Source organism: Gossypium arboreum, chromosome 5 (assembly GCF_025698485.1).
Source record: "Gossypium arboreum isolate Shixiya-1 chromosome 5, ASM2569848v2, whole genome shotgun sequence".
Lineage (NCBI taxonomy): Eukaryota > Viridiplantae > Streptophyta > Magnoliopsida > Malvales > Malvaceae > Gossypium > Gossypium arboreum.
The window spans coordinates 45,715,169-45,741,419 of record NC_069074.1 but is presented as its reverse complement, the minus strand read 5'-3'; the positions used below and the strand labels follow the sequence as shown (position 1 = coordinate 45,741,419).

At 31.9% G+C, this 26,251-nt stretch overlaps 3 protein-coding genes across 4 annotated transcripts; 2 read left to right on the top strand and 1 right to left on the bottom strand.

Annotated features, from left to right (window-relative positions):
* Positions 1-5,412: 5,412 nt before the first annotated feature.
* Positions 5,413-7,992, bottom strand: LOC108452285 (E3 ubiquitin protein ligase RIE1-like). Its single transcript, XM_017750062.2, has 5 exons — positions 7,275-7,992; positions 7,017-7,136; positions 6,760-6,892; positions 6,510-6,668; positions 5,413-5,785 (listed from the first exon to the last, which is right to left on the bottom strand). Exons 1-5 carry the CDS (start codon positions 7,778-7,780, stop codon positions 5,624-5,626), a joined length of 1,080 nt encoding a protein of 359 aa, XP_017605551.1. The 5' UTR covers positions 7,781-7,992; the 3' UTR covers positions 5,413-5,623.
* A 3,062-nt stretch (positions 7,993-11,054) lies between these two features.
* LOC108453314 (microtubule-associated protein 70-4-like) lies at positions 11,055-17,122 on the top strand. Of its 2 annotated transcripts, XM_053028112.1 has the most exons (12): positions 11,057-11,657; positions 11,772-11,857; positions 13,303-13,368; positions 13,448-13,618; positions 13,740-13,910; positions 14,034-14,189; positions 14,293-14,439; positions 14,525-14,596; positions 14,684-15,193; positions 15,277-15,458; positions 15,939-15,981; positions 16,601-17,122. In XM_053028112.1, the coding sequence occupies exons 1-11, from the start codon at positions 11,399-11,401 to the stop codon at positions 15,961-15,963; spliced, it is 1,845 nt and encodes a 614-aa protein (XP_052884072.1). In that variant the 5' UTR covers positions 11,057-11,398; the 3' UTR covers positions 15,964-15,981; positions 16,601-17,122. The 2 variants fall into 2 exon arrangements, with proteins under 2 accessions (XP_017606829.1, XP_052884072.1); XM_017751340.2 differs by lacking the exon at positions 15,939-15,981 and having other exon boundaries at positions 11,055-11,657.
* A 1,862-nt stretch (positions 17,123-18,984) lies between these two features.
* LOC108451169 (aconitate hydratase, cytoplasmic-like) lies at positions 18,985-25,450 on the top strand. The gene is made up of 6 exons (XM_053027560.1): positions 18,985-19,108; positions 19,977-20,089; positions 20,201-20,299; positions 20,385-20,864; positions 21,029-21,127; positions 25,385-25,450. The coding sequence occupies exons 1-6, from the start codon at positions 18,985-18,987 to the stop codon at positions 25,448-25,450; spliced, it is 981 nt and encodes a 326-aa protein (XP_052883520.1).
* Positions 25,451-26,251: the final 801 nt, after the last annotated feature.

Sequence of the window (26,251 nt, the reverse complement as noted above, 5' to 3'; positions counted from 1 at the left end):
CAAGACCAACAAGAAATCATCACCTCTGTCCTCGACTACACTAGCATCAGTAACTTTGGCTTTCTGCTTATCTTTCTCGTTGTTTTTGGCGTCCCTTTTGATTTTATTTTGAAGTTTCCAACATTTTTCCTTAACATGATCCACATTTTTACAATAGTCACGATATTTTTCATGATTTATGAATTTGAACCTTGCTTTAGACATGTTTCAATTAGTCTTTCTGGTTGTTGTCTGCCTCTTGCAACTAGAACTGAGGCTTGCCCATTTGATTTTTTGTTTGGGCCAAACTCATTGTCAAGTTTATCATTACTCAGAATATTCCCCTTCACATCCTCGAACGAGAGGTGATCTCTCCCATAAATTAGAGTTTCCCTAAAAGTTTTATAAGAAGAGGGCAAAGAGCATAACAATAACATATCTTGATCCTCGTCACTAATCTCTACTTTGAGACTAGTTAAGTCATTAAAAAGGGCAACAAACTCATTAATATGAGTTCTGATGGACTCACCTTTGGCCACTCTGAATGTGTAGAGATGTTATTTTAATATTAACCTGTTAGTAAGAGATTTCATCATATATAAGGCTTATAGTTTCTTTCATAATGTAGACATTGTTTTCTCCTTCAAAACCTCCTATAACACATTATTCATGAGGCATAATTAAATAATGGATAGAGCCTTTTCATCGAGCTCTTTTCATTCTGACTGATCCATATCTACAGGCTTATTCCCTCAACGACCTTTTTTAGACTGTTCTGAACCAGTATTGTCGTCATCCGAACTTGCCACAAATTAAAATCTCCAATTCCGTTAAACTTCTCAATATTTAACCTTGATGCTGCTATCTCTGAACAGGTTGACTACGGAAATCAAACTAGCTCTAATAGAAATTTGTAGGGGATAAATCCGATTCAACAACAAACAAAGTGAAGAAAATAAGAATCGAAAAAATTGAACAAGTAAATTTTACGTGAAAAAACTGCTCACAAGAGGATAAAAAAGAAAGGACAAAATGAGTTTTCACAATAATAAAAAAAGAGTACAAAAGATAGAGAGAATTAAAAGAAAACCCGAAGCCTCACAAGAAAAACCTTCGAAAGAGAAAAACAAAATTTGCTCAATCTAAATATTTTTGTTGTTGTGTAAAACCTAGAGTAACTAAGGCTTATTTAAAGGCTGAAAGTTGTAGCATATATGACTACAATAACTCTAGGTTAATCAGAGTTCAAGTGGGAAACTAAAAACATAGTTTAACTAGGAGAAGAAAATCCAGAATAATTTTTTGGTTAAAATAAAATGCATTCTCCCACAGAAACAAAGGACTATACGTTCAATATGAACTACAAAAGACAATGAGAAAGATTTGATAACATGATTATTCATGTGATTCAAAAACGTATATGTTTATTTTTGTATAGTTGTTCACATATGAGATGCTATGAAATGAAAGGAGAAATGTCATTAATTTCATGCATATAAAATCAATCAAAACATTAGAAATATGGCCCACCTTAACATGACAAAATTCTTTTGAATGACATGTGAAATATTGACTTTAGCTTGTTAATTAAAGATGTGATCTATTGTATGCTTGAATAGTTAATATTTCTATTGCTTTGAGTTCAAATTGTGTTAACACCGCTAAGCATCTAATACTCAGGATGCATGTTTATTCTGTATGCAAATATTGACAAAGTTAGATCATGATTGTTTAGTTCAAAGGCATCCAAATGTATTAGAACTCAGCTCATTAAGGTCCTTATAGTGTTTCTAAAGTTTTTATGGTAACGACTATCGTGTGTGAATATAGTATGCAAAATATGCAAGTATACACGTCGAATCAAGTAATATAATTATATTTCAATATCATCTCCACATGGATCGGATAAGACTAATTTGGTTAAGTTTTTGTTATAAAGTATGTGAATTATGTTAAGGCAAAACAATGACAGAAATGCAATGGTAATCAAAATAATGATGATGTGTGCAATATGTAAACAAAAAATATTTAAAAATATGCTATGGCAAAAATACTAAGACAAAAGTAAGAAAGTTTATGTTGTTGATTGGGAAGGTTGGGATTACTAGGAATCTACCCTTATAAACCAATAATGCCTTCACAAATTCTTAATCAACTTACTACTTAGAATGGATTTGAAATGGTCTGCTTCTTTCAAGAGCAATACCTTAGGATAACTCACCTAAGGAAATATATGTCTATAGACCTCATATGAGAATCCCGATACTGATTACTCATCACTTTGCACGAACGTTGCTCTATGTCTATAGACTTTTATAAGCATTCTATCGAACATCCACTCGTATCAATCAATTGTGGTCTAACTAACCTAACCTTTTCAGAATTAGATTATGTTTATAAGCATAGTGTGCATTCATCTATGTCTAGAGATTGCATGCATGCAATTCGAAAGAACAAATTGAATGAAACATTAAAATAGATCAAATCCAAGCTTCAACATTAATGGCAAATTCAAGTATTATCCAGTAATCCCAACCCAATGAGATTTAACTCATGGGTTGGTTAATCAAATCAAAATTCAAAACATCATTCAACATCTTTTATAATTAATTTCGCAAAGATGTAATTTTAAGAAAATAAATGAAGAACTTCAGGAAGCTTACCCCGACCCAACCCTCAACTCTAGTGAAGCAATGTCTTGCAAAGACTAGACTGACTGCCTTTTTTTTCTCCCTCTTTTTCTGCTCTGCTGCTCAGACTCTACTATTACCCTTTATTTCCACCTTAAGATCTTTCCTCTGAGAAAGGCTTCTCCCCTATTTTCTCTCTCATTTTTCCTCACTTTTTATAGGCTAGATCCCCCTTTCAGCATACAGTTTTTCCTCCCTCTTTTTTAGGTAGATCTTTCTAGTATAAGTACAGCTGGCTGAGAGTGGCACGAATTGAATGCTAACTCCATGTTTTCCTGAAATTTCCATGGCATTAATGTTGACAATCCGTTCAACATTTTGCCATAACAAAACTTCACTCCATTTCTTTTCCTCATTCTACACCTGCCATTCAAACACAAACAAATCCTTTCCACCCACAAGTAAAAGTAACATAATAACATTTAAGCACAATCCAAGCTTTATAATGCAATTTTCTAAAAATACTAATTTAATATCCTAAAACACAAATACATCTACCTAAATACAAACAATTAACCAAATTTAGAGACTTAAAATATAACTCTTTTCAAGAGTTGTCAACGACATGTACCTAGGTCTAGACAATTAGAGAATCATGTATGATATGTTTAATTGAAGAGATTGTTGGTTAAGCATGATGAAATTAAAAGTCTAAATATTAAGTATGTTATGTATGTAAATGATTAGTTTCTTGTTTGTCAACTATGTTAACTTGATGTTTAAGTTTGGTAACGAATGAACATGGTTAAGTCCATGATGTTTAGTTGAGTTTGTATGAGTGTAAATAGTAATTGAAACTTGATTTTTAAGTACTACAAATCTTGGTTTTGATATGTTAATGTTTTTGGTCAAATTAAGTGAGTTTTGGGTCTAAACAAACTTGTATAGGTATAAAGGGTCACTTGTTTTGGTATAAGTCAAATAGTATATCCAATGCTACAATAACATGTACTTATATCGATACAAACTGATAAAAGTGAAGCAGAATAAGATCTTTCCCCTATTTTGTGCTATTTTCACCCTTGGGGATCCTTAATCGGTCCCGAACATTTTTGATCACCTAAAAACCAAACTTAAAGTATTTTAAATCGATTTTAAAGATCTATAAATGATTTTAAAATATTTCTAAAATTTATAAAAATATTTTAGAAGTTTCTTTCTTAACTTAATTATTGATGAATAATGTTCGAGTTTCTCTGGCAACATATTGTGACATCGACATCTCGCACTTGGATCTAACAAATATAGATGAAAGTTTGGCCATTTGATAGGTCTAGCTAAAGGTGATGTTGTATGTTCAAATATTTTCAAAGTTTAATTTATCAAGCTATTGATATTTTATAAGATAATATTTATGTTTTACTTTCTAATACAATAATCAAACAAAGTAAAATATTCTTATTATATGCTTTCAATTTATCTATCAAATATTAAAATATTTATTAGTTAAGTTTTTTTATACAATATTGGGATGAAAAATGAGAGCGACAAGATTTGAACCCGAGCCAACTAAGCGTTTGATAAAAATTTTAACTAATCTCTATACAAGTTATTAGACAAGTTAGTACACTAGTAACCAAATGAGACATTAAAGTGATAATTAAACTCAAGTTAAGTTTATAGTCTAGATTTGTACTTCATATTAGTTAGGTTATAAAATATGTTTAGTATGATTATTTAATAAATGTAGATTTTAAATTATGAAAATTTTTATTTTACATTTTTCCTTTTTTAAAAGAATATTTCATTTTATCTAGACAATGTCAATATTTAATCGTAAAGTTTTAAAATATAATATAATGTTAAAAGAAATAAAGTAAAATGAAATAAATTGAAAATGTTATTTGATAATGGTGGTAATTATAGTGAGAACGTTTAAAGTGAAAATAATGAGAACCAAAATTAGTCGACTAATTTCATTCTAAAAATTTGAAGATTTTTTTCTTGTTTGATTTCAAGTACTTAGAATTTCAAACATATCACAAGAAAAACGAGATAACTTCTAAATTTTTATGCTTGAAATTCTTTTAAGTACTTGAAATCAACAAAAAATTCTCAAAATTTTAGAATAAAATGATCGACCAATTCTTTCAATGAAGAAAAACAAATACCTAACACCCACATTAATTAATCTTATAATAACCCTAATCTTTTAATTTTTGTTCCATTTTTTCTAAAACAAATGAAATTAAATTTGAAAGTAAAGAGTATTTTTTTACTTCAATTACAGTGAAAAGAAAAAAAAACCTTGTTGGTTCCATTTTAATAAGCTAAAATAAATATAAAATCTAAAGTTAAAAAGAAGAAGTTATTTCCAGTTAAGGTTATTTTGATACCCATATTTGATAAGTTGGTCTTATTCACTAATTATTTTTCAGACCTTTTAAGAAACCAATGTTATCATGTGGTTTCTATTACTAAAACATGATAAACAAAAATTTTATCATGTGGTTTCTGTTAAGGATTTTCAAATGTATGTAAAAGTTACAACATTATAGTAATAATATTTTTCATATATATAAAATTTCAAATCTATCTAATATACTCAAAATTTGATAAGCATAATCTAAGTTTATAGAATATAAAATAAAACTATTGAATTGTTAAAATAAAATTATATACAAGTGTGTAAACCTTTTTCTTTTCTTTTTTTTTTTTTTGAGTTAGTGTAAAACTATTTTTTTACATTAATCCATTTACTTCTCATTCCATCTAATGATGAAACAAGAACAACCAAAAACTCTTAAGCAATGAAAATATTTTCCATGTTTTCATAAGGGTTATACGGACGAACTCAGGCAGGGACAAGAAGAATCAACTCAATATTCAACATGCCATTAGAAATGGAAAACAAAAAGCTAACAACTTATCTGAGTGCTGCTATTCTTCGTGATTTACTCTCCTATGAACATAAGCGGGAAGTGCCGATAAATATATCCAGAAATGAGTGTTCATCATAAGTGTTCGTTTCTTTTCAATATGTTGTATTTGCAGAGGGGGCATGTCGCATTCGTCTTGAGCCATCTCAAGATGCATGTTGAATGAAAATGGTGGTTGCAAGGGAGAGAATGGAGGTCAACACCATCTTCGTATGAGCTTAGACATATACAACACTCCTACAAAAGGAAGAAAAAGGAGAATTTTAGTAAAGCAATCATTCAAATGAGTTTTAGTTCAGCAGATACTAAAAAGTCGACGAACTCGTTTGCCAAAAGAAAACAAGAACATTGAATGCATCACTTGTCCTTCCGGCTGCCCCGGGATGGGGAAGTAAGGCCAGAATCAAGAAAAGTAGATAAAATTCAAAGGCTAGCTCCCAGTCAATGACTGTGCCTCTCTGAGCATTTGAAATTGGCATAACCGGATGTGTTCATAATGGCAGCGTGCACAGATTTGTCATCTATCATTCTAGCAGTAGTCAGATTTATGCATCAAGACAGCAGAAATCTAAGTTGCTCCGACTCTTTATTTTTCTTGAAGCATTCGTGTCTATTGCATATAGAGATAAGAGTATAGGGATATGATCCTCCTTTTCCAAATGCATGGAAACCTTGGAAAAAATTGAACACACGACTACTCAACACATACCCATGTCTGACACTCACACCTGAGTTTTAGTGTATTGAATCCTATGTTACTAGGAGTTCAGTATATGTTAGATACAAAGTATCTGTCCTACACAGTTATGTTTAACTTTAGTTTTTTAAGTATTTGAAGGATCTTTGAAAGCTCATATCTCCGTATCCATATGGATGCTTTAAGAAAATCGAAGAATTGAAACAACATAGATTTCAAACTAATACCAGAACAATGCAAATCTATGATAAAGTTGTAACTTACAGCATCCTCTGGTAAGAGTAAGTGCTCATTTGCCAAATATCCACCGCTCATTTCTACAGGAACCATTTTCCCTGCCCCCACACATGGCTTTTCGCCGTTATTTATAATCTGAAATCGATATTTCATCAGGACACTCAGATCTGCTTCCACTGCACCTTCCTAATCAATAGCACAAGAAATAAAATCTATGATTTAGCTATTAACGATTTATTCAATGTGTGTGTGTCTGTGTGAGTGCGTTTTTAAGTACCTGTTTGGCAACAGCATAAAGAATTGCGACGATGCAGGGTAAGCAGCAGCAGAGAGCGATCCCGATCAAACATGCTAAAACAACACAAATGACTGCAAAGAACACATCGAATGCCAGAAAAACCACAACCAACCTGCACATATATCACACAATTAAATATCCTAAAGTCTTTCTCTCCAATTCTTCATTTCTCTCAAAGTACCAAATACGGAGAAATAAATTGCTTAGTGGAAGAACAGGCTGGTAAAAAGACATACCAGTATAAACGTGGAGCATTTTGCAGAAGGATATCACCACCAGAAACAACCCAATAGAAGCCTACTATACACCAAAGAAACGATACCATTGTATTCAAGGATTCACATCGTTTAGCTACACTGTCAATTCATTAGCAAATCCGTGTGAGAATAATATAGTTTAATCACCCTAAATTTCAATTTCTAGACATAAGATAGCTCCAATGTAAAGAAAATGCAACGCTTTCATGAAAATAAATTAAAAAAAAAAAAACTGACCTAGATTGATTTGAACCAAAAAGACTCATTTCAATTCCGTCTTCTTCATCTTCACTATCATTAACATGTTCGGCAGCAGCGTCTCCTCTCTCCTCATCGACGGCAGATGTTGCTCTTGTGTTGCTCCACCTATACTCCCACCACACAAAAACAACATGCAGCATGCACAGCAAAGCGTAGCAGCAAACCCACAGCCTAATAGGAGTATTCGGTTTCTCATTCATCGTAGACGGTAACATCACCACCGACAACGCCACGAACGCCGCGTTCCACATCATGTCCAGCGCCACGACCGACTTCGAGTACTCGCAGTCCACTCTCTGCTCCTCCTGCTCACGAGCCGCCGTCTCCCTCGCGAGCACCGGCCCTCCACGCCGCCGACCCGGCATTGCAAGCTGAGCGGTGGAAGCAGGATCCGAGTGGCGGGGGCTGAGGAGTGGAGCGTGAGGATCAGACGGGGCGGCGGCGGGAGTTGCTGGTGTTTCCGTTGAGTACGTGGAAGACATGTGGGAATTTGATTTCGAGGATTCTAAATTCTGCTGGGGTTGAAAGAAGGGGAAAGTAATGGAAAATCATTTATAGAAATGGAAAGGGAATGTTTGAATGAAAGAGGTGACTGCTTAGAAAGAGATTCTGTTTGGTTTGGTTTTCGATGGTTGAAACTTGAAAGAGGGTATTACTGTCAGTTCGGTTTCTGTTCTTTTTGGTATTCTTTTCTAATCCCAATTGTTTTTAATACAAATTTTTTTATAACCGTATAACCATTTTGGATTGCAATCACAGTATTACAATCCTTCAGCTGTAACAGTAAATTAGATTCAATATTCAAAAAGTTTGTTTGGATAAGTACCGCGAATTCAGCTGTCTGAACTAATTCCTTTTTTTTTTTTCACTTACTAAAAGATCAACTTTGAATCTCGTGCTTGAATTTAAATTCAATTATTTTATCTTTAACACAAATTTAAAACAATCCATATTATATCAACCAAATTCTTTGATTATTAAAATTATTTAATTTAACTCTTAAATGATATATCAAATCTTATATGATATAATTTAAAATAAAAATTTTAGATCAAAATAAAATGTTACCTCGTGACTTTTAATAATAAAAATTAAAATTAAAAATAAAAGAGAGATATAGAGCGATATAACTTTTGTATGAATTATGAAAATCTCAAGACCTTGATTTTTACAATATTCAAATTTCTTTGAACTTTTCATTTTAAATTATTCTGTAAGATTTGACATCTTATTTAACTTAAATTAATTATTTTGGTAATTGAAGGTCTTTATTGATATTATCTCGATAGTTTAGTGATATAATTAGAATATTTTAGAATTTGGAGATCAATTTAGAATGAAGGTTATAGTTTACGGATGTATGGTACAATTAACTCATATAACATATATATAAATTAATATGAGAGCAACTTTGGTAAAAGTAATATAGAGGACATTGTTTTAGGAGTTGGGTTTAATTTTGTCTCTTCTACTGAAAAAATGAGTAAATTAATCCTTAGATCAAAGAGCGAATTGGTCATTTTGTTAAAATTTTTATCTATTTCCATTGTTAAAATTTAGTTTCTATGGTCAACATGATGGCACACCGTGTGTAAATGTTTAGTTATTCTGTCAATTATGTCAATTTTTAACTATAAAAATGAATAAAATTTTAATAAAAATAACTATTTTACTCTCTAATCTAATATATAGAGACTAATTTACATATTTTTAATAAAAAGATAAAAATAATTTAGTATAAATATCCATCATTCATTTAGCAAACAATTTTAAAAAGATATTGCAGCTGACCTACTAAAGTGTAGACAAAAATGACTAAATCTTTTGGACCACAATCTAATCAATATTTCTAATATTATACAGGATGATCTAAATATGTAATTTTGAAAAAAAAGAAAATATCTAAATATGTAATAAGATAGCCTCCCATCACTTAATATATATACAATTTTTAAATGTATTTTAAAATTTTGGACGTGTTTGAATTTAATAAAATTAAAACATTATAAATTCAAGCATAATTCAAAATTTATTATAGTATATCTTTCTTTCTTTCTTTCTTTTTTATTTTTATTTTTGGGCATATTTAAACACTACATGGTTCTAGAATAAAATTGTAATTATTATCAAAATAATTATATCTCTAATTATAAAAAATTTAGATGTGTTTTTAATAGTGCCGATAATAACTATACAACTACATAATTTTAAATTTTAAAATTATAATTTTAGAGATAAAACTCTAAATAAAAATTTTAAAATTAAATCATCGTATGTAATATGCTAGGCCAAAAAATTTGACAATATAATACAATTTTATCTAATTACTCTAACATTTCATAATGTATACTAGTTGTTATTATTGATTGGTTTTAATTAAGTATAAATAATTAGTAATAAATAATATATAATTTTATTAATTATTTAGCATGTCAAAATGTATGAAAAATTATCTTTTGTTAATAAAAATTTCAAATTATTTTAATAAGATTAGTAAATAAAATATAACTTAAAAAATTAAAACACTAATATTATTAATGTATAGAAATAACATTTTAAACTTAATTCAAGAATATGTTTAAAATTTTTATGATCATTTGATTTGAGTATAATTATTTATAAATTACTTGTGTGATTACCCAATTCTCACACTTTTTTTGAGAAGTGGATGGTGTAAATCAAACATACCACATATTTGTATCTACAAATACTTGCACCAAATCCAATTGTCCAATAATTTTTGAATACATTCTTAAAAATAAAAATAAAAACTCAAATTCTTTTAATCGTTATTAATTTAATTGTAAAAATAAAGCTTTTAAAATTTAAAATTTGAGATACATGTAATATAAATTATGTGTGAGTCTCTAATAAAATTTATTTTGATTTAAATTATATTTTGTAAAACCTTAGCATTTGGTTTTGTTGGACAGAAATGTTTTCACATATCACAATAATTTGTGATTAGACCTGTTCAAAAGTTACATAATTCACCTAACCTAATTTAAGTTAAGTTTGAATAATAATTTTTCACTTTAGGTCGATCCAGTTTAACTCAGTTTGAATTCAATTTAAATAATAAAATTATTTTTAAAAAATAAAAAATAAAAATACATAAAATAACAATTAAAATATATTTTATTATTTTATTATTTTAAAATAATAAAACGAGCAACAGTCTAACTCAGGCTGAAAATGGACTTTAATTTAAAATATATTTTGAAATCGAATTTCAATTGATCCGATTTATATGTAACTCTAATCATAATGTGCACAACATAATATTATATTTATAATTAATTGCACAAATAGGACAAAGTTCAAACACTATTGCTTAATGCTAAATCCGAGTTGCCAATAATATTTATAGAGATTTTCTATCAAACTTTTCCCCTTTGGGTAAAGTAACCGAGACACGCCAGCTACCAAAAATAGCAAATTTCGAATCCCAGTTATAATTTGTTTTATTTTAATTTTTATTGTGAATGTAATTTGTTATTTAATTAAAAATAATCAGAAATCAAAAAATATTTGGAAAATTCTGAAAGATATATTTTAATTTTTATTGCGAACGTAATTTTAGAAAAGAGAAAATAGAAAAAGGCTGTCGCAATTTTAAGCATCGGAAAAAGAAAGAGGTGGAATCAATTTTCGAAGCGCAACCAGCAGCAGATTTCACTGCTTAAACACACACAGTAATCTCTAATTTCAGCAACTCCATTAATTTAATTTAATTAATTAAGTCTCCATCACTCATTTCTCTTCCTTTCTCTCTCCTCACTCTGTCATTGTAACCAGATTTTAAAATCCATAATCTACAGAGAGAAAATAATAATAATAACATTATTATTATTTTATATATAACTGATTTATCTCTCTCTCAGCTCTAAAGCCATTCTTCTTCACTCTATCTTTTCTATTATCTGAGAATCTGCTGAGCAGTTGTGTATTTCAACTGATTTTCAAACCCTATCGTTTTGGATCCACTTCAAGGTTTAGATGTGAAGAGAACTACTCTGCGTGGAAAGAGTTACTTTTCTTCTTCTTCTTTTTTTTTTTTTTTGTATTTGAAGTGGTGAGAGGAAGTGTTTGGATCAGAGATGGCGGAGATTGCCGGCGAAGCGGCAGAGGTAACAGGCAATGCGAGAAGTGAGTCGCCGGTGAGGATGACTTCGACCACGTCGGGAGCACCTCCGCCTTTGGCGGTGTCGGCGCCGTTTAAGGAGAGTGGAGGGAAAGGTTCGTCGAGGAGGAGAACTGTCAGACCTAGCTTCGATGCGGATAACGACTTCATTACGTTGCTTCACGGTTCGGATCCGGTGAAAGTTGAGCTTAATCGGTTGGAGAATGAAGTTAGAGGTCTGGAATGTGGCTCGATCTAGTTGTTTTTCGCCTCGATTCGGTTCAATTTAGCTGCTTTTAGTTAACGGTTAACCGTTTCCTTTTATTTTAATATTTTGGATATGTTTACAGATAAAGATAGAGAATTGGGAGAAGCACAAGCCGAAATTAAGGCATTAAGGATGTCTGAAAGGCTAAGAGAAAAGGCTGTCGAAGAGGTTGATTAAATTATTATTATTAATTATTAGGTTTTAATTTAATAAAATAATTAAATTGTGAAAACGCCTTAGTAATACTGGTAGTTAAAAGTAGTAATTTATTTCGAAATGTTTTGAAATTTTCTTATTTTTCGTTAAATTATGTCTGTTCTTAGTGGAAAGTTCACTGCTTTTCCTTCCCTTTTTTGGATGTTTGATTTCTGGGGAAAAAGAACTCAATTTATTTGAAGTTTAGTGATGGATAATCTGCTGAAACTGATGGAAGAAGGGGCTGTTTGCTATGTTTCTCCACTCTTCAATTTTCATGAATTATTAGTGCTGATGCGCATCCATACATTGGTCTATGGAGATTATGACGCTCCACGGACTCTCCAAATACGTAGAAAACTAACATACCCATGTCGAATGCTACTCCTATCTGACACTCATTTCGTGACCCAGTAACATAGGCTGTTTGTATATCACTGTATATTGTAGTTTTACTGAAGTAGATCCTGTAAACTTTATATGTAAATTTGCTCTGCCTGCCTGTGTCTTCATTGCTGATAGCAAATCTCTGTTCTTTGTATGGTTGGAAAGTTGGCTTTCTGGTATTTGGGTGAACAATTTACTGTGCATTTTACTCTTGAAGTCATGTTTGGTAGAGTTTCATCGTTGTTATTGGTTAGTAATTTTAGAAAGTCAGTGATGGGCCGTCTCATCTACAATTATGAATAATTTTTTAATGCTTTATCAGACTTCTTTGTCAGATTCCTTGTAGTATCTGTATCTTTTTATTTTAAGATTGCATATTATGGAAAATTAATTTAAGGTTTTGCATCGTTCAGTTGCTTTTTCCTGTCTTCTAATGTTGTTTGACTTGTCACTATTAAAGCTGTTACAAAATTTCGTGCTACCTGCAATCTAAAACTTATGTTAGTTCTTTTATTAGACCAAATGTTCTTCCATGCATGTTATCTTCTTCCTATAACTATCAAATTGTTTTCCCATGTATGTTTTTTTCTTTCTAAATTTAATTGTTTGATGAGGTTTAGGGTAGCATGTGATCTCATGATTGAAATTTTGGCTCTCATGCTGAGAGATTCTGATGATCTATTGCACTTTTTGTTTTATGACTTGCTATTTCTGCGTATTGCAAATGATCTTGTCTTGTTCGGGAGAATTCGTGATCTTTATGTAATTTAGAGGTCTTCAACACTTCGCAACGCTCTTGCATCAAAGGCTTTAGTTTATCTTTTTTTTTTTTCTTCTTCGGTATCTTTTTTTTTTTTCCTTCTTCAGTACTAACTCAATATATAATATAAGGTGTTGGACACATCTGAAATTTGGTTTTATATCTGTCTTCTGACCCAGAATTTTTGTAACACCTTTTGTAATTGAGATGGAGACTGATAATTGAGATGGAGACTGACTTTATTTTAAATTTGTTTTCTTTTGTATCATAGCTCACTGATGATCTCTCAAAAATGGCGGAGAAGCTTAAACTGACAGAATCTCTTCTGGAAAGCAAGGTATGACTTCAAAAATTTCTTCAAGCCATATTATTTTTCTGTTGTTCTGTTATATTAAGTTGTGAAACATGTTCTCCAGAACCTAGAAATCAAGAAAATAAATGATGAGAAGAAGGCATCCATGGCTGCTCAGTTTGCAGCTGAGGCCACTCTGCGGAGGGTTCATGCTGCTCAAAAGGACGATGATATGCCTCCAATTGAAGCAATTCTTGCACCCTTGGAGGCTGAGCTGAAGCTTGCTCGGCAAGAGGTATTTCTTGGGACAATTCAACAACTGGTTCTGTCTCACCAAGGGAATTGGAGAATGTTTTATAAACTTATATGTGATAGGTTATTCCCCCACTGATTAGGTTTTTTTTGGTTCTCTACAGATTGCAAAGCTTCAAGATGATAACAAAGCTCTCGATCGTCTAACTAAATCAAAAGAAGCAGCTTTAATTGATGCTGAAAGAACCGTAGAGTTTGCATTGGCGAAAGCTTCCATGGTAGATGATCTCCAAAATAAAAACCAGGAATTGATGAAGCAGATAGAAATTTGCCAGGTATTCCCATCATTCTTTGCATTTCCTGTTTCAGGTGCATCAAGAGTTGGGTATATAGGTTTTTGCTCACTCAGTACACCATATGATTAAGAAAGTCACATATCTACGACCTGTCTATGGTAGGAAGAAAACAAAATTTTGGACAAAATGCATCGCCAAAAGGTTGCAGAGGTTGAAAAGCTTATGCAAACAGTTAGGGAGCTGGAAGAGGCTGTTCTTGCTGGTGGTGCTGCTGCAAATGCAGTGAGGGACTACCAGAGGAAAGTTCAGGAGATGAATGTAATGTGCTCAGTTTTTAACTGTCCAAGCTTTCCTGATAACTTTCTGGTGATATACTCTTAAAGCTCTTCCCAAAATGAATGATTATTTCGGTGTTTCGTAGGAGGAAAGAAAAACACTTGATCGAGAGCTGGCACGTGCAAAAGTAAGTGCTAATAGAGTGGCCACAGTTGTAGCAAATGAGTGGAAAGATGCTAATGACAAAGTGATGCCTGTAAAACAATGGCTTGAAGAGCGGAGATGCTTGCAGGTTTTTGTGGATAGTTTCTCCATCAAATAAATCTATAGGCACTTAAATTAGTCATTTCTCTTACTGCAGACTTTATTTCTTATAGGGAGAAATGCAGCAACTTCGTGACAAGCTTGCTGTAACTGAGCGAACTGCAAAATCTGAAGCACAGTTGAAAGTAATAATCTGATTGTGACAATTATCACTTTGTTCTCTTTGTTGATGCCGCTGGTTTGGAATAAGAGCTTTTATTTTGATTTGCTAGGAGAAATATCTATTGCGGCTCAGAGTTCTAGAAGACAGCTTGAGAGGATCTTCTAACAGTGTTAGTCGCAGTACATCAGATGGAAGAAGTGTCAGCAATGGGCGTTCTAGGCGTCAGTCTCTTGGTGGAGCTGATAACTTCTCGAAACTTACCCCCAATGGGGTTTTATCCAAGAGATCACCAAGCTTTCAATTGAGATCATCTTTCTTATCTAGTACAGTATTGAAGCATGCTAAAGGAACATCCAAGTCATTTGATGGAGGCACAAGATCGTTAGATGTGACAAAAGTGCTTTTAAATGGAACAGACTCAAATATTTCACTCAACCAGCCTTCTGAGGGAAAGGCTCAGGCACCAAGTGATGAAAAACCAAATAATTTCCTGGCAGTGGATGCAGAGGATAATGTACCAGGAGTATTGTATGATTTGTTGCAAAAAGAGGTCATAGCTTTGAGGAAAGCTGGTCATGAGAAAGATCTAAGCCTTAAGGATAAGGATGAGGCAATTGAGGTTGATGCTTGTGTTCTTTCAATCTAACATCATATTGATTTATCATTTTAGTTAAATGCTTTAGTAATCCATGTATTTTTCAGATGCTTGCCAAGAAGGTGGAAACATTGACAAAGGCAATGGAAGTTGAGGCTAAAAAGATGCGACGTGAAGTAGCCGCTATGGAGAAAGAGGTTGCTGCCATGCGTGTCGAGAAAGAACATGAGAATCGGGCCAAGCGGTTTGGTAACTCCAAGGGGTCTGCTGCTCAGCTGCTTACCGGAAGGTGCTTTTTTTCCACTGATAGTTGTTTAGCTTTTAATAATTCTCATTTTCCTATAATGCTTCAAGCTAAAATTAGTCTCACTACTAGAGTAACAATATTTGGAGAACAGAAGTAAATCCTCAATATATTCTACAGATTTGGTTTAAAAGCCAAATATTTATAAGATAATCAAATCCCTAATTTTCAGGGATTTTTATCTAAATCTTCCAACACTCTCCCCCTAGCGGGTTTGAAGATGTCTTCCAAATCCAGTTTGCAAGTCAAGGAATCAAACTGTCCCTTGCAGATTCCCGTTTCTAGAACATCTAATAATTGTTCTTGATTTGATTCCATAAAATTATCGTTCTTGAGTTGGGATGTATGGCTAACATACACATCCCTCTAGCTTTTCTTTGATGAAGAATCGTTATACTTCAATGTGCTTTGTCCTGTCATGTCCAACCAACCTACGAGCTATACTGATAGTTGCTTTGTTGTCAGGGTACAGTCACAGGAGGGGAGTTAGAAATCTTTAGGCCTCTGGGTAATTTCTCCAACCATAACAAATTACATATTCCAAGTCTAAATTGCTTAGACTTAATTTTTCTTGAAATATCTATATCCGAGACATATTTGGACATGGGTCTGGGGATACTAAAAAATTTGAACATATCCTTATTAAAATAACACAACCAAGTCGGAGTAACAGCCAAGAGTTGCTGCTCTAAATTCAGCTTCTGCTCCAGTCTGAGCTACGGCGTTTTTTGTTTCTTGCTTCTCCTACTTAACAAAATTTCCTCCCACAAATGTTTTATAGCATGAAGTAGAGATCTGTCAGTTTTGCAGCTACCCCATCAACGTTAGTGTACCCTTCAATCTGTAGATGGTTTGAAGACCATGAATGAACATGTGAATCAGTGTCATTTGATCTGTTAGGATTCATTGTAATTTGGTACTAAAGTAGTGATCACTTCAAAAGTAATCTACTTGTTAGTTCTTGTTTGATATTCCACCTAATTGATTTTCTGTGACTTGCTTGACCAAGAGCCGAGGCCTGTAATCGGTAAATGCAAACATGCTAGCTTGTTTTCCTTTGATTTCATGTTTAGTATATTCCAAACATTGACATTCAATGTAACATAAAATTTCTCAAACTTGTGCAGAAACGTATCTCGAAGTGGGTTAACACGCAGCACTCAATGACAGCAAAATTCTAATTGGAGCTGCCGCAAGTACTTGCATAGGTCTCTTCCGTCTGTTGTTCTATCTATTATATATTACCTCTCTGGTGATTGATTATAAAGATGATAAGTTTTTGTGTTGATGAACTCATGTTCACTGAAATTAGCGAAGAGAAGAGAAGAAATTTGGTAAAGAGTAAAATTCGAAGGAAGAAATCGGTTGTCGTGGTGCTTCAGACAGAGAATACTTATTCCTCTGCCTAGAGATGAGCCAAAAAAAGAAAAAAAAAAAAGAAAAAAAAAAGAAGGGAAGTATTGACTATGAGCTAACCTTTGGCAGGGTTTTCCTTGGGAGTGGCAAGTGGCTATGGATATGTATGTATAGGCAACTTTAATGGCTTTTTCCCACCCACTTTTCTGGGGAGTTCATATTTGTAATATCAATATGCAGATAAGTTGTTGATTTGTGATTTGAAGTTTGTTAATATCATAGTTTAAAGATAAGGTGCATGCTTCTACATAAATGGATGGAGTTAAGAGCTTAAACTCGGCTTGGTTAGATTTTAGCTAAAGCCAACCCAAATTTGAAACTTTGTTTCTTTTTTAGCTTAGACTAGTTTTAACTCATGATGCAACTACACATGTGCCTTGCATGTTCAGTATATGTTTTAAATAATTAAAGTCAACTCAATAAATATTAAAAAATAAATATAATGAAATTATCAATATTTTATAACATAAAATATATTTTTAAAAAACTAAACTAAAATAATTTATATATTTTTGAACTACATATTAAAATAATTCCATCTTTATTTTGACATAATAATGATACAAGCAAATATAATAACTTTGACGGTTATTATATATAATTTATAATTTACCAAATTAAAATAATTAATTGAAAATAATAGAACGTAAAATAATTTGATTATAAATATATCTATACATGAATGACAGAAATAGAAAATTTATGTACAAGAATTGTCAAATTAATTTTAAATATAATTTATATTAAAAATTTATAAATATAGTTGAGATGAGTCACAATTCTTATACTAAAAATATATATAATTCTTTTTACATAGAAAACTTTATATAAATTAATTAAATAGTTATATAATAATCATATACTCCAATTTTGTTTATGATTTCAAGATGAATTAGTTCATTGATGATTTACATGATAATTACAATTTGTCGATAACTTAATGAACATGCAACCCTTCATAAATATTCTATATTTTTATGCAAAATTCTCCTATAATTTTGAATGTCAAAATCAATAAGAGATTTATTGATAACAGTAGAAGTCTTCACTTTTCTTTTCTTTTTTTTTTTTATTATTATGGATTTTTATTCTCTTCGATTCTTCTTTGAGAAAGCCTCTCTTATTTGTCACCTCTATTAATTTAATAGTTTGATACTAACCTCACTTGTTGATTTGACCATAAAAAAATTTGACCTCACATTAATTAAAAAAGCCTGCGAATTATCAAAGGCCAATATTGGCATACAAATCCTTCCTTCATCTTCTTCAAATGTCTTATTTACCATTATTTCTTAATGGTTCCCTTTATATGGATTCTCAACATCGAATCATATGGGAACATGTTTGGTAATATGTTTTTTTTTTTTATGTTAATAATTTAAAATCTTTAAAGTTAGTTCATTGAATATGCCTCGTCTTCTCTTACATTCTCTCCACTTTTGACATGGACATGTTACTCTATCCTGTCCAACTTTTTACAATCAAACGAGCCTATTGATTGATCGTCTAATGACTTAGAGATATGGATTAATTAAATACACTTGAAGGTTATAACTTCTAATAATTTATTGCACAAAAATAAAATAAAAAATAAAAAAAAATAATAAGAAACTTACAAGATCATAAACATGAAACCAAATTTAATTGATTGATAAAAAATAAAATCATGTCATGAAAATTATCCACTTTTCACTGCAAAATGCGATATTAAATTCATAGACTTACGCGATTTTGATCTGAAATGACGACTGACATCTACTTCTTCTCAAAAATGAAGTAATCTACATTTAAAAAAAAAAATTTCTTGAAAGAACTTAGGGTGCGTTTGTTTACCAGGAAAATATTTTCTTAGTTTTATAGTGTTTGGAAGCCTGAAAACATTTTCCATTTGGAAAATGATTTCCAAGACACGGGTAAAATAACCTGCAATTTGGGGAAAATGTCTTACCCTTTTGAATTCAGTAAGACATTTTTCGGAAAAAATGACACCTTCTTCTGCCCTTTCCCCTTCCCCTTCGGTTGCAAATCAATGCCATTGCCAGGTACCCTACCCCCCGCCCTAAATTCCTCAAGAGCTGCGCGATTTCGAAGAACGATGACGAGAAAGTTTGGTCAAGGACCTTTCCAGTTCCTCCTCCATCCAGGCAAGGCTCATTCTCCTTCTCCTTCTTCTGTTCTTCATTCCTTTTCCTTCTTTCGTTCTTCATGTTCTCTTCCAGGTAAAAGTCTATCGCATATCTCTCTTCTCAACATATTCTATTTTGTTTCCTCTCTTTCTCTCTTTCTCAAGCAAATCTACCATAAATTATTCGCTGGGTCTTGGCTTAAGGCGATGATCGTTCTTTGATTTCTAACATACATCAAACCCTAATGTCATGCTTAGGGCAGGTCTTGTTGCAAAGAAGGCTTGTGAACTTGGTTTACAAGTATGCCAAATTTTTGTTTATATGTTTTTGTTACTCTTTCCTTCTCATCGATCTCTTCTACTCTCGTTTTTTTTTTCTCCCTTACAATTCCAGTTCTACTTCCTCCCCCCCTCTCTTTCTCTCTTTTTCTCTTTTTCTTCCTCTTCAGTAGAACTACACAAATGCTAATATAAATGTGTATAAAAATTTCCTTACATAATTATTCTTTAGGTCAAACCTTGGATAAAGACAAGCCTTGCACCAGGTTCAGGAGTTGTTACAAAATATTTACTTCAGAGGTATTCCTTAATTTCCAGATGTATTTAAACTTGACTTAGAGTGATAACATTTGTAGAATATTTCTACATAATTATGAGATAATTATTAACTATATAGATTTGTTCCTTGGGTCAATGTAAGAATATCTGAATAAGCGAGGATTTCATATTGTTAAATATGGTTGCACAACATGTATTGGAAATTGAGGAGACTTAGATGAATCGATTGCCTCTGCTATTTCGAAAATGTACCATTATAAAATTTAACTTGGATAATATAAGCTCGTAAATACTAAACTATTGTGTTAGTTCTAATGTGTTAAGCGGTATTCCTTTTCCAAATTTAATGTTCATTTTCCACTTACTAATTGAAGTTAATTTTAATGGTATCTGAGACATTATAGCATTTCTTTGTGCTTTCGGGAACCGAAATTTTGAGGGTCGTGTTCATGCCTTAACAAGGGCCAACTACCTTGCTTCACCTCCTTTAGTGGTTATTTATGCCTTCGCTGGCACTGTACTTAATATCTAATTAGTGATGTCTTTATTTGTAAAATATTTATCAAGATTAATATTCTCTTTATATGATCCAAATAGTCTGATGAAAACTTCAAATGTGATGATCTAGGTTGATATTGACTTCGATAAGGAGCCAATTGGAACAGGGAAGGATGGTAAGAGTGTATATTTTATGGATATCTGGCCATCTACTGAAGAAGTTGCAGAGGTATGCGCCCTAAAATTTGCATAAAATGTAAACTTTCATGCATATAAGAATGAAATTAATATACTAGGGTTTCTCTACTGTTTAGGATGTTCAATCCAGGGTCTTGCCGAATATGTTCAAAAGTACTTATGAGGTTATTACAAAGGGAAATCCCATGTGGAATCATATATCAGTGCCTTTTTCCACTATGTACTCATGGGACCCCAACTCGACTTACATTCATGAGCCTTCATACTTCAAGAACATGACTATAGAGCCACCTAGTGCCCTTGGTGTAAAGGATGCCTACTGCTTACTGAACTTTGGTGACAGCATCACAACAGATCATATTTTGCCAACAAGAAGTATCCATAAGGACAGTTCTATTGTAAAATTCTTACTAGACTGTGGAGTGGAGCGCAAGGACTTCAATTCACATGGAAGTCGTCGTGGTAACAATGAAGTGATGGCTCGGGGAACTTTTGCTAACATCCGCCTTATGAATAAGCTGTTGAATGGGAAAGTTGGACCTAAGACAATACATGTCCCCACAGGAGAGAAACTATATGTATTTAATGCAGCAATGGTAAGTTCTTCAATGTTAAATATATACCACAATTAACATAAAACCAATTTGTTTTTCAATAGGAACAACTACATATCATTTTCCATTTTTCATTAGAGAGAAACTAGTCCATTTTTTCTAGTTTTACAATCAAATTTTTGGTTTTGATTAGCATGTAATTGCAGAGGTATAAAAATGCAGGACACGACACCATTGTTTTGGCTGGAGCTGAGTATGGAAGTGGTAGCTCCCGAGATTGGGCTGCCAAAGGCCCAATACTATTGGTAAGTCCTAATTTCCCCACAATAAGGAAATTCTTATTGGTCTTTACTCTTGTGCTTGTCCTTTTCTCTAGTAATCATTTTACTCTGAATTTTTAGTTTTCATGAAGTATTCATGTCCAGAACATATTTCGATATAAGTATGAGATGTTATCTAAGAAATGAAAAGCTGAACTGTAATGGCCTAAATTTAAGGTTATCGGAATAGTGGTTTCGTAACCACAAATCTGATTTAGAGAGAAATTTATTTCAATATTTTTGCATGAAAATTGATATGATAGGAAAATCGTATGAAAATATTGATAGAAAAAATTTTACCGATTTAGTGGTTAGTTAGAAAAAAAAATTATTGAAGAAATTGGGTAAAAACAAGGTATCGGGACCTCTACCTTGTAAAACTGAGTCGAAAATAATTTTATAAATATTTATGAAATGTTAGTAATGTGGTATTAAAATTTCGTTAGGAAATTTTAATGTTTGGGTAGTCAATTAAATAAAAAGGACTAAATTGTAATAGGTGTAAAAGTCGCTAGAATGATTAAATAGCTTAAGAGTCTAATGAGAAAGGATTTAAAAAGAAATTAGGCCCAAAATTTATTATGGCTGGACGGCAAGGGTATGAAATCAGCAGGAAAATTGATAAATTAAGGGAAAAATTGGAATATTGCAAAATTAACTAAATAAAACTAGGACTAAATAGGAAATATCTAGATTTCTCTTCATTTTTCTTCAATTCCAGGAGCTAAAAACACCATACGAGGGTTCTCTAAGCTGGTATTTCATAAGTTTGCACCAAGTGAGTTAATCCTTTCCTTTATCTTGTAATTTTTGTGTTTCTAAGACTTTTACAACTAGGTCCTACTATTAAATTCATTAGTTTTTGATTTCACGGATGAAATTGAAAGTCACCATGGTTGAGTGCTGTAAGTTTATGATGAAATAGAATGAAATTAAAGCTTTAAGTTTATGAGATGATTTTATTAGGTAATTTTAATAGAAATTAATTTTTAGGACCTAATTGTGAAAATGTTTGGAATTAAAGTCTATTGCTGAAATTATGATTCCTAAAGGTTGTAAAATAGTTTAAGGGGATAGAATAAAATGTTAATTAAGAAAAATCATCTCAATTGAGAGGCTAATTGAGTAGGGACGAAATTATCATTTATTAAAAGCTTAGAGGAAAAATGGTAATAAACAGCTTGCACAAAAACAGTTTGGACAGCAGCAGTAGACTAACTTTAAAAAATCACCATAAATTTTAGAAATCAAATTAGAAGATGAAAAAAATATGGAATTAAATATTATTGAGTCTAGTTTCTCATAGAAGAAATAGTGTGAGCAATGGATTTGTAAATTTTGAGATATAATGAATTTTGTGAGACAAGGTCAGAATGAATTCGGGTTCCCCTGTTCTGACTTTGAAAAATCATAAAAAATTGAATAAAAATAATTAGTGGATTAAATTTATATATATAAAATCCTGAATGAGTATATTTTTAAGAGAAACAAACAAGAATATCATTTGAATCCTGTATGAAGAGATAATTAATTTTTAGTGAAGAAGGGTCAGAACTGTCAGACAGCAGAACAGGGGTGACTTTAAAGAATAAACTGTACTTATTGGTTAAACCAAAAATTCTGAAAATTTTATGGTAAGAAGATATATGAGTCTAGTTTCAGGAAAAATTAATGGATCTTAATTTGGAGTTCTGTAACTCGAGTTATAAATAATTTATTGAATATGACTTAAATAGATAGCTTTGAATAAACTATAAATAATAATAGTTGAATTATAGAGAATGTTGCATATGAACATGAAATGTATTAAATTGATAATTAAATTTATTTATTTAGATCCATAAGATTCAAATACTGAAGCTAGATCGAGGAAAGGAAAAAGTTCGGGATTAGTAAATTTTTTTTTGTTTACAAACAAGTATCAATGTAAGTTCGTGTAACTTGAATTATATTCTTAAATTGCTTGAGATTGTATGTTATTGATGTGAATATGATTTGAATGTTCATTGTATGAAAATTAATGAAACATTGATATATTTGATAAAATGGGAAGAAATCTCGTTTGAATGAAAGGAAAATTTGATGGATCTCTGAAAAGGAATTAACGGTAAAAAGGATCTAGCCCGGACGGGTGATCCTATCCTGATATAGCCCTCCCGAAGAATATGTGTAAAATGGATTTAGCCGGACGGGTAATCCGAATTAGGTCTGAATTTAGCTTTGGACTGGTAATTCAGATCCAAGCTCATTAGAGTAATTGTCGTTGCGAGGATTTAGCTTTGGTGGTAATCCCGACAATACTCTATGAGTTTATATTGAGGATTTAGCTCGATGGTAATCCCGCTACAAGGTTGAGGTTCAGGAGTGTGCTCTCGAAATGGAAATGTCGCACATGAATATGAATTGACGGACCTGGAATTGTACCCTAAAAGTGTACCTCTGAAAATCCATCGAAATTCCGACAAATTCAACGGGATAAATATGGAAAAATAATAAGGAAATGGAAATTATGATATTGATGAGCTCATCAATCATGGTATATATTATTGGTACATGGAAATTATTGTATTAACTTGAATGTTGAGTTTATGCATATTAGGGTAATAATGCATTGAATGGATATATGAATGTTTATTGTATTGTATTGAAAATATTAGGTAAGTATAATTCTTGTTACATGAGCTTACTAAGCACGAAGTGCTTACCCCGTTTCCTTTTTCCCTGTTTTGTAGTGTTAAGAGCTCGGAGGTCGGATTTGGTCGGAGACACATCACACTATCAACCTCAGGATTTCGGTATATAAAGAAACTTTATTTTGGAAATCAATGGCATGTATAAGCTAATAAAGTAAATGTTAACGTGAAATGAATATAAAGTTAGCCATTAGTATGGTTAACAAACCTGGTTTTGGGTATGTGATGACGTTATCTTATAAATATGCATGCATTTATCTTGAAAATATGTTGAATTGGTTTGGTTGAAGTGGATTGGTCTCGATTTAATATTGCAGGGAAGGTTAGATATTTATAAAAGGGCTATATTGAATATAAAAAAAAATTGTAAACTCCGGTAATACCTCGTACCCTATTCCGGCAATGAATACGGGTAGGGGGTATTACATGAACATTCATGTCTGAGGCATATATCTATATCTGATACTAGTCCCGAATTCAAGTAACGTGCTAATGTTTTGTATGAACAGGGAGTAAAAGCAGTAATTGTAAAAAGTTTTGAAAGAATCCATCACAGTAATTTGGTAGGAATGGGAATCATTCCACTTTGTTTCAAGTCTAGTGAGGACGTGGACACACCAGGTTTAACAGGTCACGAGCGTTACACCATTGATCTCCCACGCAAAATAAATGAAATATGACCCGGCCAAGATGTAACTGTCACAATTGATAATGGGAAGTCTTTCACCTGCACTGTCCACTTCGACACTGAGGTAATAAATCGTTTCACAATAATTTGTTATGAGCAACGTAATCCATCAAATTATACATGTCTTTCATAATCTGCTATTGTCTGATTATCCCTGCCTGGACATTTCAACATTCTTCCTTGTCTGAAATATACGTTACTCTCTTTCTTTTTTTTTCTTTAAGCATCTGTTTTGACAAATATTCAGACATGAATATGAAAATAAGATATTTTAATATATATAAAAAATTAAAATTAAAATATGTTTATCTAAGACACAATCTATTTAATACTTGTCCTTAAGTCCGAGTAAGATAATTCCTTAGTCCTTGCATGACATGTTTATCTACAGAAATCAAAGTTTACTTATTTCCAATCTTGCTATGTTGCTTCAACTCTTTCTTTTCTTGAAGTTTCCATCCAAAATCCATGTCCAATACATTCAGATATGAATATCAGAATATGATCTTTCAAAGACCTTTCAAATATATAGATAAACTTTTTTTTTTAAAGCATAGTTGTTTTGGACACATAATCATGCAATGCACATCGAAATCTAAATAACATACCTTGTATCTTTATGCCTGGCAACTTTATGCTTGGCAACTTACTGATGGAAAGTGTACATATTTATCTTGTACTCCAAGCAATTTAATGCTTGGGATGTGATGTGATTCCCTTGAACTAATGTATTTCTTGCATCAAATGCCACTACATATAAGCATGGTGAGAACAGTTTAAAAAGTTTATATGCTATACGTTTTTTGTTTTTTTTTTGGGACTTTATAATACTAAAACTGAACCTTGTGATTGAAACTGCAGGTTGAATTGGCCTACTTCAATAATGGTGGTATACTTCCATATGTTATCAGAAACTTGATTAAGTAGTAAATCCATGGGTTGGGAGCCTAGCTTTCCAAGATTTCCATCAAATGTAGAATGTGAGATGTAAATAAAAATAAGGCTATCAAATAGCCGAAAATTTCCCATTACCGGGACTTGGTAGTTTCCCCCTTCAATTTTTAAAGTTAGTAGGAGTAGTTGTTGATTTATGTTTAATGTTATAGCTAGTATGTCACTACATTTTGTGTGCAATTCTAGCTAAGCTTTAGTCATGTATTAGTGGGAGCAGTTATACATTAGGTAACTGCCATATTTCATTGCAACATAAATGCTTCTCAAGTCAATGAAAAGATCTGATTTTTGGAGATCAAATTCAGTTTTCTTCTTGTTCAAACTATTTTCATTCGTTTTTCTTTTCCTCCTTTAGTTTTATGCTAAAAAACCAACATATGTAATCCGAACTACTTATGTATATGACATATAAATTTATTAATATATGTAAAAACAGTTTTTCTGGAAAATATTTTCAGGAAATCTGCCAAACAACAGAAAATATTTTACACAGATTCATCCAAACACTAGAAAAGTAAATCATTTTCAGAAAAGTAAATCATTTTCTAGAAATCATTTTCCGGAAAACATTTTACTGGCAAAAAAATGGAGCCTTAGTGAAAGAATTGCATAATTCTTTCTTTATTTTGAAATTGGCCATTCACGAAAAACCAATACGTTAAACTTCCTTTATTTTATTTATATTTTCATGTTAATTGCCTTGGCAGTTATAGTGGTATAACTGCTTTAGCGGTTTTATATTATTAATTTGAATTGGGAATTACCCATTGTGGG

Bases quoted from the DNA above. Each gene is read 5' to 3' on its own strand.
- LOC108452285 (XM_017750062.2), bottom strand. From the start codon at position 7,780: ATGTCTTCCACGTACTCAACGGAAACACCAGCAACTCCCGCCGCCGCC. The intron at 6,893-7,016 runs GTATGTCTTTTT...ATATATGTGCAG, and splicing joins AATGCTCCACGTTTATACTG to GTTGGTTGTGGTTTTTCTGG. The intron at 6,669-6,759 runs GTACTTAAAAAC...GCTATTGATTAG, and splicing joins TTTATGCTGTTGCCAAACAG to GAAGGTGCAGTGGAAGCAGA.
- LOC108453314 (XM_017751340.2), top strand. From the start codon at position 11,399: ATGGCGGAGATTGCCGGCGAAGCGGCAGAGGTAACAGGCAATGCGAGA. The intron at 11,858-13,302 runs GTTGATTAAATT...TTTGTATCATAG, and splicing joins GAGAAAAGGCTGTCGAAGAG to CTCACTGATGATCTCTCAAA. The intron at 15,194-15,276 runs GTTGATGCTTGT...TGTATTTTTCAG, and splicing joins ATAAGGATGAGGCAATTGAG to ATGCTTGCCAAGAAGGTGGA.
- LOC108451169 (XM_053027560.1), top strand. From the start codon at position 18,985: ATGACGAGAAAGTTTGGTCAAGGACCTTTCCAGTTCCTCCTCCATCCA. The intron at 19,109-19,976 runs GTAAAAGTCTAT...GAGACATTATAG, and splicing joins TTCTTCATGTTCTCTTCCAG to CATTTCTTTGTGCTTTCGGG. The intron at 20,300-20,384 runs GTATGCGCCCTA...TCTACTGTTTAG, and splicing joins CTACTGAAGAAGTTGCAGAG to GATGTTCAATCCAGGGTCTT.